The sequence below is a fragment of the Bufo gargarizans genome, chromosome 6 (assembly GCF_014858855.1).
Source record: "Bufo gargarizans isolate SCDJY-AF-19 chromosome 6, ASM1485885v1, whole genome shotgun sequence".
NCBI classification, from domain to species: domain Eukaryota; kingdom Metazoa; phylum Chordata; class Amphibia; order Anura; family Bufonidae; genus Bufo; species Bufo gargarizans.
The window spans coordinates 166,187,615-166,201,298 of NC_058085.1; the positions used below are offsets into that span (position 1 = coordinate 166,187,615).

At 42.0% G+C, this 13,684-nt stretch overlaps 1 protein-coding gene across 2 annotated transcripts in view; it reads right to left on the reverse strand.

Annotated features, from left to right (window-relative positions):
• Positions 1–1,141: 1,141 nt before the first annotated feature.
• Positions 1,142–13,684, reverse strand: part of UNC5B (unc-5 netrin receptor B) — a 168,621-nt gene continuing 156,078 nt past the window's right edge. For both annotated transcript variants that reach the window (XM_044297510.1, XM_044297509.1), the window contains 2 exons: positions 6,529–6,707; positions 1,142–6,258 (listed from right to left, as the gene is read on the reverse strand). In XM_044297510.1, the coding sequence (XP_044153445.1) occupies positions 6,093–6,258; positions 6,529–6,707 (345 nt within the window). In that variant the 3' untranslated portion in view covers positions 1,142–6,092. The remainder of the gene's footprint in view (positions 6,259–6,528; positions 6,708–13,684) is intronic.

Sequence of the window (13,684 nt, forward strand, 5' to 3'; positions counted from 1 at the left end):
GCACCTCAGTGGGAAGTCTGTGGGAAGGAAAAAGTGTAGCAGAAAACGCTGCACAACGAGAAGAGGTGACCGGACCCTGAGGAAGATTGTGGAGAAGGACCGATTCCAGACCTTGGGGGACCTGCGGAAGCAGTGGACTGAGTCTGGAGTAGAAACAGCCAGAGCCACCGTGTACAGGCGTGTGCAGGAAATGGGCTACAGGTGCCGCATTCCCCAGGTCAAGCAACTTTTGAACCAGAAACAGCGGCAGAAGCACCTGACCTGGGCTACAGAGAAGCAGCACTGGACTGTTGCTCAGTGGTCCAAAGTACTTTTTTCGGATGAAAGCAAATTTTGCATGTCATTCGGAAATCAAGGTGCCAGAGTCTGGAGGAAGACTGGGGAGAGGGAAATGCCAAAATGCCTGAAGTCCAGTGTCAAGTATCCACAGTCAGTGATGGTCTGGGGTGCCATGTCAGCTGCTGGTGTTGGTCCACTGTGTTTTATCAAGGGCAGGGTCAATGCAGCTAGCTATCAGGAGATTTTGGAGCACTTCATGCTTCCATCTGCTGAAAAGCTTTATGGAGATGAAGATTTCATTTTTCAGCACGACCTGGCACCTGCTCACAGTGCTAAAACCACTGGTAAATGGTTTACTGACCATGGTATTACTGTGCTCAATTGGCCTGCCAACTCTCCTGACCTGAACCCCATAGAGAATCTGTGGGATATTGGGAAGAGAAAGTTGAGAGACGCAAGACCCAACACTCTGGATGAGCTTAAGGCCGCTATCGAAGCATCCTGGGCCTCCATAACACCTCAGCAGTGCCATAGGCTGATTGCCTCCATGCCACGCCGCATTGAAGCAGTCATTTCTGCAAAAGGATTCCCGACCAAGTATTGAGTGCATAACTGAACATAATTATTTTAAGGTTGACTTTTTTTGTATTAAAACACTTTTCTTTTATTGGTCGGATGAAATATGCTAATTTTTTTAGATAGGAAATTTGGGTTTTCATGAGCTGTATGCCAAAATCATCAATATTAAAACAATAAAAGGCTTGAACTACTTCAGTTGTGTGTAATGAATCTAAAATATATGAAAGTCTAATGTTTATCAGTACATTACAGAAAATAATGAACTTTATCACAATATGCTAATTTTTTTAGAAGGACCTGTATATACTGAATATCTGTCATGATAGAAATTCCTCTTGGCTTTAGTTATTGTCTGGGGCACTTTATTTGTTTTTATACTTATGGTGGCCAACCCCTTTAAAGTGAATGTGTGCCAAATCTTAATAGGGGCTGGGCTTACGTTTTTCTGATTAAGAACTCTAAATTACTGCATAGACCTAGGCAGAAAAACAATAGCATTGCAGCTACCAGCCTTCACAAGATGGAGCTTAAATGGAGTCTGTCAGCATGCTAAACTAATGACAGCTCCAGGCATGGGCTGAGGTAAGCAGGACAAAACTATTGTGGAGCTTTTATTATCAGGAATAGTATGAATATGAACTTTTATTCAGCCAGGTTCTGCTCCTGCAAGTGCCCAGAGGCAAAGCTTCACTGTAAAGTGCTCTCCGTGCTGATCCGCTTTACAGCCTCTAACATCTGTCCTGAGTGACAAGCTAGAGCAACCTACCAGCAGAGAACTACAGCTGTCACTCAGAACAGAGGGGCGGGGCTGTGAAACCACTGAATAGTGTTGAGCAAATCTGGTTCGGATTTCGTGTACAATATCTCCTCCGTAGCGCACCAAAATGTATGGGCTCCGCTGAGGCCTTGAAAATCTTGCTGCAAATAATGCTTCATCTCACGTCTATGACATTCAGCTTCGGATTTTGAAACAGTAATTTATGCGCATAACCAAAGTGTAACGTCATAGACGTGAGAAAAAGCAAGTCTCCTGTTATTTGCAGAAAGATTTACAGCACCTCAGTGGAGGCCATACATTTTAGCTCACTACGGAGGAGATATTGTAAACAAAGTTTTCAAACAAGTTGGGTTCAGATAGAGCAATCTGACTCTGATTCGCACAAGCCTACCGCTGAATACAGAGAATACGTCACAGGGAAGCTCCGTCCTTTGGGCACTTGGAGTTTGGCAAAAAATTTGTACATATTCCCACTACTACTGATGTGAAAAAAAGCTCCAAAAAAGGTATCCTGTCCTGCTCTTCCCAGCCTCTACCTAGTGCTGTCAATAGTTTAGCATGGTCAAAACTGTTGATAGACTCCCTTTAACAGCGCATTGCTTATTATATTTGTTATTATGGAGTTTGATGATCATTTTAGCTCTCCCCCCCCCTGGGCCTTCCATCAGGGGTAAATGTTTCAATACTAGTAAATGTTATGCAAATATATATCATGATGGATCCATTCTCTTCAATGAGGCAAATGTAGTCCAAAGATTAAAATACTGGACTCTGTGTCACCTGCGTTCCCTTTTTTCTTTGTATCTTCTTTAACAGACAGAATAATGCAGTCTAGCATGCTAGTCTGTCTTGGAAAAAAAGGTCAGATGAAGTCCATTTCTCTTCTACCAGAAGTTTAAAAGCAGTGTCCCCTTATTGTCAGTTTTAAACTTCAGGCAGTGGATGCAGCCTCTCTCATTGCTGGAACTACATTCAAAGAAAGGTTTGTATAAGGCTCCATTCACATGTCCGCAAGCGTGGTCCACATCCATTCCGCAACGGTGCAGACCCATTCATTCTCTGTGGGGACGGAATGGATGCGGAGAGCACACTATGTGCTCTCTGCATCCGCATTTCCGGAGTGCGGCCCCGATCTTCCGCTCCGCAAGAAAATAGAGCATGTCCTATTCTTGTCCGCAGCTGCGGACAAGAATAGGACTTCTCTACTTAGTGCCGGTCATGTGCGGCCTGGTGTAACTGTTTTTGCAGATCCATGATGGATCCGCAAAAAAACGCTAGTGTGAAAGTAGCCTAACATGGATAACTGCACTCTGTAAGTAGCAAAATCCTCATGGTTATGAAGGGTTTGGACTGGAAAGGTTAACAGAATTATATGTACAATGAAATTCATTTTTTCCAGCATCTGATAGTTAAAAAATTCAGGTAGCTGTTTTACACACAGAACTAAATGACAAAATTGAGACTAAAGTCTGTATTAGACTGGCCAATAGTTGGCCAGATCATCGCTATTGAGCATTCGAAGGTGTGGAATGTAAGGCCCCTTGCAGACGAGCGTGTGTTACGCTGCAAGTCCGCAGCACAGCTCCCGGCCTGACCTCCCAGCACTGACGGGGTCGCATAGCATTATATTGATTTATGATGCTATGTAACCCTTAGAGGTCTGCAGTGTAGTGGATAATACTGATATAATGCTGTTAGCGTCATCTAATACATTCCAGGACTGTAAGGGTTACATAGCATCATAAAGCTATATGATCCCCGTCAGTGCTGGGAGGTCAGGCCGGGAGCTGCAGACTCGCAGAGTGACACGCGCTCCTCTGCAAGGGGCCTAATACTGCCGCGATACCTGATGAGCAAGCAAGTGACCACGATCTGCTGCCGGCAAACAATGATTCAGTATGGGGAAGAGCGATGGCATTAGGGATCGCTCCTCCCAATACTGTGGAGATGATCGCTGCATGTAATAGCAGCAGTCTCCTCCAATAACAAGAATGCGATGGCCAGGAAAGAACACTTCCTTACAATCGCCTGCAAAATCTTTTAATGTAATACAGCCTTAAAATTAGAAGATGAACATATTTTGCAGATTTTTGTTTCTTTGATGGCCCAATAATTCAGATGGATATATACTGGCACTCACTACAAATTTCTCTGAAGGTTTCTTTTAACCACAAAAGTGCATAGACAATCGGGGATTTAGGGGAAACATGGTACCTTCTTGTTTAATGTCTTCAACCACACTGGATCATCACAGTTACTAGCACTTCTCTACATTGGTACCAACATATGACTCTCTAGCTGGTATGTGATTAGGCCACTGCAGTTTCTCTATATCATATGCAACTTACAATTTTACAACACGTACGAGGATGATATATATGGTTTGGTCCTTGGTAGGCTAAGGATGCATAAGGACTCTTTGGTGACCAAAGTTCTTCAGAATCCATCCAATCAGTGATTGATGGTTTTAACGGAAATGTCCTTACTGTGCTAAGCAACAGAGATGAATAACTTCTTGGGAGCCCTTCTTCAAGATAATACAATACACTATGCTACTAGTTACCACCGTTCCACCACTGGTGAACAAAGAAAGAACAGTACGGAAAAAAGGTACAAGGTGAATGAGAAATCCAACTTGAAGTATAAAAATAACACTTTTAATCAATTCTCTTTACATTTTGTAGTGGTACATAAATGCGCATCTGCTACTTGAAAAATAGATTTCCAATGCAATAATGACATAGGTATGTGGGTTATTTTTTTAAAATAAAAAATAAAAACCTGTGAGAAATACATAGAAGTTACGTATTAAAATCACTAATTAAAATGAAAAGCTCACCACTGCCCCAGGGACATTGTTTCATTAAAAGGATTGCCTGGGATTAGAGAAAGGGTCTGTTTTTTTTAAACCAAATAAACAGCATTAGTCCTGTCTATGGGCTGTGTTTGGAACGCATCACCATTCAAGTCAATGGGGCTAAAACTCAATACCAGACAGAGGATGTTCAAGAATGGTGCTGTTTCTGGAAAAATAAGAACATTTTCTAATTGCAGACAACCCCTCAAATACTAGGTTTTATAGGTTTAGATTAAAATGTTCTCTTTAAGGAAAACAGGTCCAGTTTTGGAAAAAAAAATTGTAGTAATTGGTATCATGACAGGGCTAAAGTGTTGCTATTAAACATGCAGAGCAGAAGGGAAAAAACAACAACTTACATTCACATCCTGAGTTTGAAGAATGGGAACGGTTACTATTGCTGTCCATTACTGTTTCTATTATTACTGAACAGAGATTTTTGAAATTCATGTATAGAAACAGATAAAATAGCACATTTTCAAACATTAATATGCCAAGTCAGAAATTCAGTTCTATCAGGGTTGCATTCTTCAATAAGATGAATGATTTAATAATGAAGAGATAAAGAAAAACCAACATAGGAACATATGAATACTCAAAAAAAAAACTAAAAACTGATCAGGTGGCTGGCCAACAAATGCCACAACTTGTAAAACTGATTTTCACTATTTTAAAGAAAATTTAATACAACTGAAAAACAAAAATAAACTTCTAAGTGGTAGCCTTGAGTCGCATCATGTTATATGCTACCACTGCTCTGTATTTTTTCTAACACGATTTCATTAAATAGGAACTCATGGACTCATTTCTCCTCTCTAGTGGCCACCATATTTTCCCTGAGCTGTGTAGGGGTTGTATTCAGTTATCTAAATGAAGTGCATTATGGGACAACAGCTATTTCCCAAGGATGTGTCACATATTAAATAATATACTGACAGTAGTCCCCATATGTTAAAATAAGTCATTAAAGTACATTTTGTCAACAGTTCGAAACATCTACCAGAGCATGATGTTGAGCCAGCCTCATTCATACAAGCAGGTACATACACTCAGAAAACTCACTCATTTACATATAAAACAAAGACTCATCCAAAGATCTGGATAATAAATAAACTTGCGTTTCCTAAGAAACCTTTTGCCTCAGTAGAAAGGCTGTTCCAAGCTTGGACAGGATAGAAGCAGTTTGATCAAATTGTACATGATCTTTCAAGGAATACATATCATGTAAAGGTGGAGGAAATGAAAGCGCTTTAAACTACAAAGTCTTAAATGCTTAGAAAGGTAACATGAAAGATGTCTGCCAGCAGTTGTTATGGTAATGACGATGCTTTCTTTGTATCTGGCGTTTGGTGGAGTGGCATGTGAACGCTTTTCTTTAGACACTTGGATGGCTTGTAAACAGTATGTAAGGATTTCTAAGGCTGGTTGTGATTTAGACCATAAGAGTATTCAGTCTTCCCACTACATTGTGGCCGAGTCTTCCAGCATAAGCAAGGAAAGAAAACGTCTCTTGTTTCTGGCTGGACCAAATGCCTTTCCGCTTTTAACCGGTAATAACATCTCCTATCACCAATGCAAGTCAACCACGTCAACAAGTCATCAGCAGTCACCCTCTGTTGCCATGACAAGCATCATCTCGCTCTTGCCCATTTCTTCCAAGGCACTGGCAAGAGTGTTGAGATCACCATCATCTTGGTGTAAGGCTTCCCATAAGTCCAAAATAACTCCTGTTGGACTGGCTTTGGTGGCAAAATAGTTCAGATATCTAAAAAAACAAAAACATGATCATTTTATATGTTAACAGTATAAAGTTGGAATCCAGTTTCTAAAAGATTTTAATAGAAGTCACCATTTACACGCAAGCACATAATGGGCTATATCATTCCATGCATTTACCAAGTCACTCACTTTTTATCCTTTAGCTTCCAAGATGGCTTCCATAAATGCTCATCTTTCGCTTTTAAATTTCTATTGGACATACACTTTAAGGCTATTAAAGGGATATTTCAAAAGCAAAAAGAAATTGTGAACTTACCGATCCATGCTGAGTTTTTGTGCCAAAAGCCTCCAGTCATTTCCTCTAGTGTTTGGTGCATCCAAACTGTTGCAGATTTTTTGTCTAATTGACATTGGGATTTTAAAGGCATATGGTCCAAGTTGGGTTGTTACATTGATTCCAGGATGTGAGCAGAAGGGATCAAATGATTTGGCATTCTGTTAAAATACAAGCATGAAAATAGCAATAGATAAAACAATTTTGTAAAGCTGCTACCTATAGTTCTGATCTGTGTTCTTATCATTTATGGATAGCAGTGGTTTTATTTCTGTGGACAATGATTATGTATTTCTGAGTGTGAAAGGCTAAAACTGATTCCTGATCTGCTTAACCAATAATGCAACTCTGTAACATTGCGCCCTTGGACAAATATATGGACTTGCTTAGATGGACAAAATCTCTTTTCTAACAAATGTTGAACTAACCCAAGCAAGTCTTGTCCAAAGAGTGGAATATTACAGATTTACCGTGTTGGTTTTACACATATCTACTTTGATTTTTTTAGGTCAGTTGTCCAATTCTAAAGCTTAGCACAAACATGAGATAACTATTGGCTAATAGTGATCTTCAATATCACCATAAACTTGCCCACAGGCATGTAACTTCCAAGTGGTTTTCAAACAAAGCACCTGGGACACAATAGAATCAGTCGGGTGAAAAACAAGTCTGATCTTTGTTTCCTTGTTGGCCAGCACAGACAAGAGATTGCCAAGTCTGCGGCAGCTAATGTCAGAAATCTGCTCTAATAGGACATACTGTTCCATCCTCAGGGCTTACAGAAATTCAGAATAAATCTGGGTTCCCATTGTGATTTTAGGTTTAGCATGTATGCAAGGAAAGTTACTGATGTACACACTAAATAGGGGTCCATTAGTAAGATGGAGACCAAAAGTGTGTACACACTAAATAGGGGTCCATTAGTTAGATGGAGACCAAAAGTGGGTGACCGGTTTCTGTTTGGTCAAAACATTTTATGAAATAGTGTAATAGTCTACACCATACTATCCTGCCCATGGGTGACAGTTACCAATGTATGCATCTGTCATAGGTATTTTATAAGCTTGAACGTCATGAGCTTTTAAAAGACTTTTCAGGACATCTCCGTTAAACAGAGGCAATTATAGTCATAGGCTTTTTGTGGTGTAGACATAGAACAGAGGCTCAAAATGCAGTGTGAACATTAAATAAACATGATATTTGGTGTTAAGTTTACTGGTACATCTACGATTAGATCTCTGAACAGTTATTGACTGAATTAATTCTACAAGAGCTGAGGGGTAAAAAGCTCCAATGTTCAATAATAAGTTGGGCATTTTATGTAAAGTTTCCAAAAATTCTAGTCCCTTTGTCTGCACTGGGCTCAGTTTAATGATAGACATTCCACATTCACAGACTACATAATTGCTAGTCATTCAGAAACTTTACAACACTAATCTAGACCTGAATAATTAATGCTTTCTACAAATCACTATATTCAAAAAGACATTAAAAACTTATGGATGAAATTACCCTAAAGGAACAACAGTTCAAAGCTGAGGATATAAGCCTAGTAAATAAGCACAGACATAAATGAATAAAACAGAATAAAAATACCAACGCACATTTCTGTATGCAAATTATTTATGGTTATTGCTGTTGGCCTATATACTTGCCATTTCTGTCTGTTACTAAATTACAAACTCTTACTCTATATCAGAATATTTCTAACCCCAGAAACTCCAAGTGTAAACCGCAGGTAGGCTCATAATGCCACTGCATTAATATCACAAATGAATAAAGACAATGCATTAGCCCTTTTTCAGAAAAAAATGTGTCTATGTGTTGCTGTGTCTAATGGTAAGAGTTAGAAGGTTGACGTTCTCGTTTGCCCCTTTTGACTTTACCTAAACTCGGTTGTGTCTTATTGACCAGTGTACCGTTCAGCCCAAAAAACCCACAATGCTTGTAGTTCAGTCACTGGTAACTTGAAACACATTTCCATATTCCTTCAGTTTGACCCATGATAACAGTCTTTTAGTGACTATAAGAAAGCACTCTCTGTTTTTTTTTTGTTTTTTTTAAAATATATTTTATTGATTTATAATGCAAAAATTCATATCCATATTACATTTATAGTATTATAAAATCCTTCAGTCCGTAGATTTCTGATTTGCAACATGATTAATAATAATTTCATACAAATATCCATGCTTATGGAGACAACAGAAATACAAATGGAGATCTCGCTTGCTGGGGGAAAAGCGGGATACGTCCGGCATCCACAGCCTAATGAGGCAAAGCAAACGCACAAAACATCCCACTTGACATATTATTGTCTATAAAGGGCAGAGATCAGGGGCCCGCAGCCCGGGCGGCCACCAGGAGCGAGCGCGCACCCCGCGTACTCTCCCCCGAACATGGGTGAGAAAAATTGACAGGATTAACAGCCATGTAACCATTCACCCGATACTCACATTAACCGTACGTGGCGGGCTTACGGCAATCTTTGATCGCAAACATTTCATAAGACAAACTTGGGGGTCCAGCAGTCTTCTATCACAGTGGTAAAAGAACCTCTTACATATTTTACTGCCTCATCCCCATGTGGTTAAAATTAAAAAGTTAGTGCCCGGCTTAACCGTACCTCACGTATGTCCACATTAGTGTCTCATATATAAAAGGGACTCAACTCAAATATCACTCGGTGATCACCGGCATTTAAGGAAAATGTAAACGAGAACACCACCTAAAACCGGCTCTGTCCCATTAAGAGAACACCTCATAACACCCATACAACATGTGTCATATCTCTGCCTACAGTCAAACCGCATATCTGAGAGAGAGAGCCGCATCCTAGGGCACACCCAGTCACCGGGCCGCCCAAGATCCCGAGCCCCGGGTCCCCACCATGCTATGGTTTGATTGAAAATTTTAGCCATTATTTAGTGCCGGAAGGTCCCGCCATCCTCCAGCATTCCTAGAGATGCTCCAGTACCCAGATGTAACTTCACCTCCTTTACCATTTACGATTCATATAGAAAAAACCGGACTAATAAGATCGTCCCCAACCCACCCCGCCGACCCCCCCCCCCCCACCTTGCAGGGAAAATATAAGAAAAACACTCTCTGTTTTTAGGTTTTTATATATACCTAGGTTGTCTAAAGCTAGTTTCACACTAGAACATTCAAGTGAACAGAGCTTAGCCCCGCCCAGGCAAGTTGATACTAGTTGTGACGTCACTGGGCCGGCTGCGGCAAACAGTGAGAAGGCCGTGGCGCTGCTGGAGCGCCGCTGCCTTCTCAAACAGCTGATCGGCAGGGGGTCCCGGGTGTCGGACCCCCGCCGAACAGATGCTGATGATCTATCCAGAGGATAGATCATCAGTTTAAACAAAGTGCAGAACTCATTTAATATGCAGATTTAGTATGCAGGCTTGACGAGTTTCAACATAACAGTTTCATCAGGAGCAGTCAGGTAGACAGATTTAAAGCAAGGTAGGCTAAACTGTGTGACCACACTGGTGTTGTGTGGTGCAGTGTCTGACGCGCGCTCACAGCCAGCTGATAAACAGAAAATCCCGCTCCCAGGCGAGGCAGGAAGCGCATCCGGGGAGTGGGACAGGCCTCCAGAAGCTCTGCCCCACCCCCCCAGATGCGTGCCCAGCAGGGTGAGAGCTCCCGATAAGGTGAGAGTACCTAAGTAAATAGGGGAAACCAAAGCGGCGTAAAGTCACAGGGGTGATTGGGACAGCAAGGACAAAAAGAAGATGGGGGGGGGGGGGGGGGGGAGAGAACCGACAATAGTAAAAAAAATTAAGGCCCAGCCATAAAAAGGCATGGGTCAACCTATCCAAAAACACACAAGGTGGCCAGGAACAGCAGAAAAAAGGGACTGCCTGTGATATACCAATAATGCACACCTAGATGAAGCACGCAAAACAGATTTGTTCATTCAACCCCACAGGTTGTATGGTATGTAGTCTAAAGATCCATTGTGCTCCTTTCTGGAGAAGAAATTTGTCATAATCGCCCCCTCTGGGAGAGGGCCGGACCTTTTCGATCCCCTGAAAGCGCAACACCCTAGCGTCAGTCATGGCAACTCATGAGGTGTCACGCAATGGAGGTGTCTCTGTCATTACGAACATCCCTGAGGTGCTCACCAATCCTGCGTCTAAATTCACGGATAGTCTTGCCCACCTATTTGACCACGCAGATGCAGGAGATCAGATATATCAACCCTGCAGTTCTGCAATTGATGAAGGACCATATGTGGTACGTTTTAGAGTCAGATGTACCCGTGAAAGAATTGTCAGTGCCAATGAATTCACAGGCCACACAATTACCGCACCTAAAAGTGCCGTTCAGGACATGGGCAAGCCAGGTACTAGGGGTAGATGACTCATATAGGTTGTGTACCAGGCGGTCACAGGTTGCAACCCTGTCTGTATGTGATTGATTGTGCAGACCCCACCAGATGACCAATATCTGGATCTGCCTGAAAAATGCCCCAATACTGTCCCAGTATCTGTCACACTTCCTGATGAGCCGCATCAAATGTGCCCACAATGCGGATTGTGCCATCCGTCTCCTCTCTAGATCTAGGATGCAAGAGAGTGATTCCCTATTGCTGCCTAAAGCATGTTGATAGGCAGACATTAGTATCTGTCGCGGGTAACCCCGCCGTTGGAATCTATTGGTGAGGTCACTGGCAGCTCTTTGGAAATATAAGAACAGTTTAGTTGGAACTGTAAGAACCGGCCTTTTGGAATGCTGCGTTTTAATAGTTTTGGGTGCCAGCTATCCCACCTTAGTAGGTTGTTCGGAGCGGTGGGCTTCCGGAACAAGTCAATCACCACGCGACTCTTTGCTGATACAGATGTAGCAGGGTTAACACACATGCTCTATGAGACATGCTATCTAAACTAAATGCGTTAAGCAATTGCTTTTCAATGGCTTTTGTTTCAAGATAATGCAATGAGTTAAGAAATTTTAGTTAAGAGTGTGTGTGTTACCCCTGCTACATCTGTACATAGGTCCAGAAATGTAATGGTGGTTTCTTGCATTTCAGAGGTGAAAAACAAGCCTAGGTTATTGTTATTCAAAGCTCCTACGAAACTGACAAATTCCCCATTAGACCCTCTCCAGAAGATAAGTACATCATCGATATACCTGGCCCAGAGCTCAATCAGGGCCGACCACTTCGCCATGTCTTCAGCAAAGACGATCTCCCTCTACCACCAGCCCAGGTACAGGTTGGCATACGTAGGGGCACAGGGGCTACCCATGGCCACACCCCTGAGCTGGTGGAAGAGGCGGCGATCAAACATGAACACATTGTGTTCTAGTATAAATTTGAGCAGGGACAACACAAATTGGTTGTGTGGATGGAATTGTCTGCCCCTTTCACTGAGTGCCCACCACTATAGGTCTACCCTTAAGAGGGGTGACCCCCTTGTGGATCTTGGGTAGACTGTAGAAGCAGGCTACCTTCGGATGTGTTGGCAACAAATATGTGAATTCAGTTTGACTGATAAGACGTGAGTATGTCATATAGCAGTTTCCGATGTTCATTAAAAGGATTCGAGGGAATCACTCGATAGCATTCCTTATCCCCCAGAATGGTCAAGCACATGTCAACGTAATCCTTCTTGTCCATAATGACAATATTGCTCCTTTTGTCTGACAGCTTTATAATGATGGAGGGGCCCTGTTCTAGGCCTCTAAGGGCTTCGGTCTCCACGGGAGTGAGGTTACTGTAACTCCCTCTATATCCCTCTAATCTAGTCAACTGATCAGTGACCACTTTGAGAAAGGTCTCAATGGGGGTATTGTCATTAATGGGAATCACTCAGGAGGATACTGGCCTGAGGGTTGTAAACAGGCCCTGACTTCTATCTCTTTCTCCCTCCTCCAACAGATCAGCTAATGATAGAACATTTTGAAGATCTGCCATATTAATGCCTAATTCCGCACATTGATGGCGGTCATGGGATGCAAAGAATTTCTTCCATTTAAGTTTTCTACCAAATAGCTGAAATCTTTCACCCACTCAAAAAGATTCAACCCATGAGTGGGAACAAATGATAGTCCCTTGCTCAGTAGCATATTCTCAGTGGGGGTTACTAGTCTCTTTGACAAATTGATCACCTGTAAATCCGTGTTTCTGGGGCTAGTGGGATGTATGGGAGCTAGTTGTACCACTTGTTGCATAGGAGGCAGTCTGAAACCGGGGGACCTTTCCCTAAAAAATTCCCCCTATTTTTACCTCTGGATCTACCTCTAGAGCCCCTGCTGTTCCCTCTGGAGGTACCCCTACTGGAAGAAGCGCCCTGACTGGAGTCAATGTCTAACTCACTCTCAGAGGAAGATTGCTCGGTGTCAAACTCCAGGGCCCGTGTATTCTTGCCTCCAAATTCAAGGATACTACCCTCTCTGAAATCGGTAGTGTCACGAATAAACTGGGAGTGTTTACGCTCTTTTAATTGTGCTGTGAATTTCTCTATCGCTTGTTGTAGTGTCAATTCTTTTCTGCTAAAAGCTGGATTGTCCTTGAATTTACATGTCGCCTCAAGGTCCTCCTGCAGCTCCTTTTTGCGGTTCTCAAACCCTACTACAAGCAATAGCGTCATCAGACGTAAGGAGGCCTCTATAGATTCATGTTACCACTTTTTCATGGGTTCAGGAGATCGTACCGTAGCGGCCGGCAGCAATGCAATACGTAACCCCCGAGGTACGATCTTATTTTTAAAATAAGTCTCCAGAGTCTGGATTTCCCACCAACTACGTAGGTGGTTCTTATAAGATTTATCAGGGATCTGAATGAATTGGTAATGCTATGAAATTGCGTATGTGTGGAAAGCTGTTGTTTATAGAATTATTGTGCTTTATTGTGCGCTTTTGCGAATGTGGCTATAGTTGAAGAGTGGTACATAACTTTCCACTTTGCATATTAATTACAGGCTTTTGGTATACAGTAGCCTGAATAATCCAATACCACATTTTGGTTCCTCTGACTATACACCTATCCCACACCAGGGCTTAAACGTCTGGTGTTCAGAGGTCCTTTTCATTAGATCTTGGCCTGTTTTTGGGTGTTACCCATATATTAACCAAATTTATGAATAAAGATTTATTATTTTGTTTGTTTTTTAGCGTC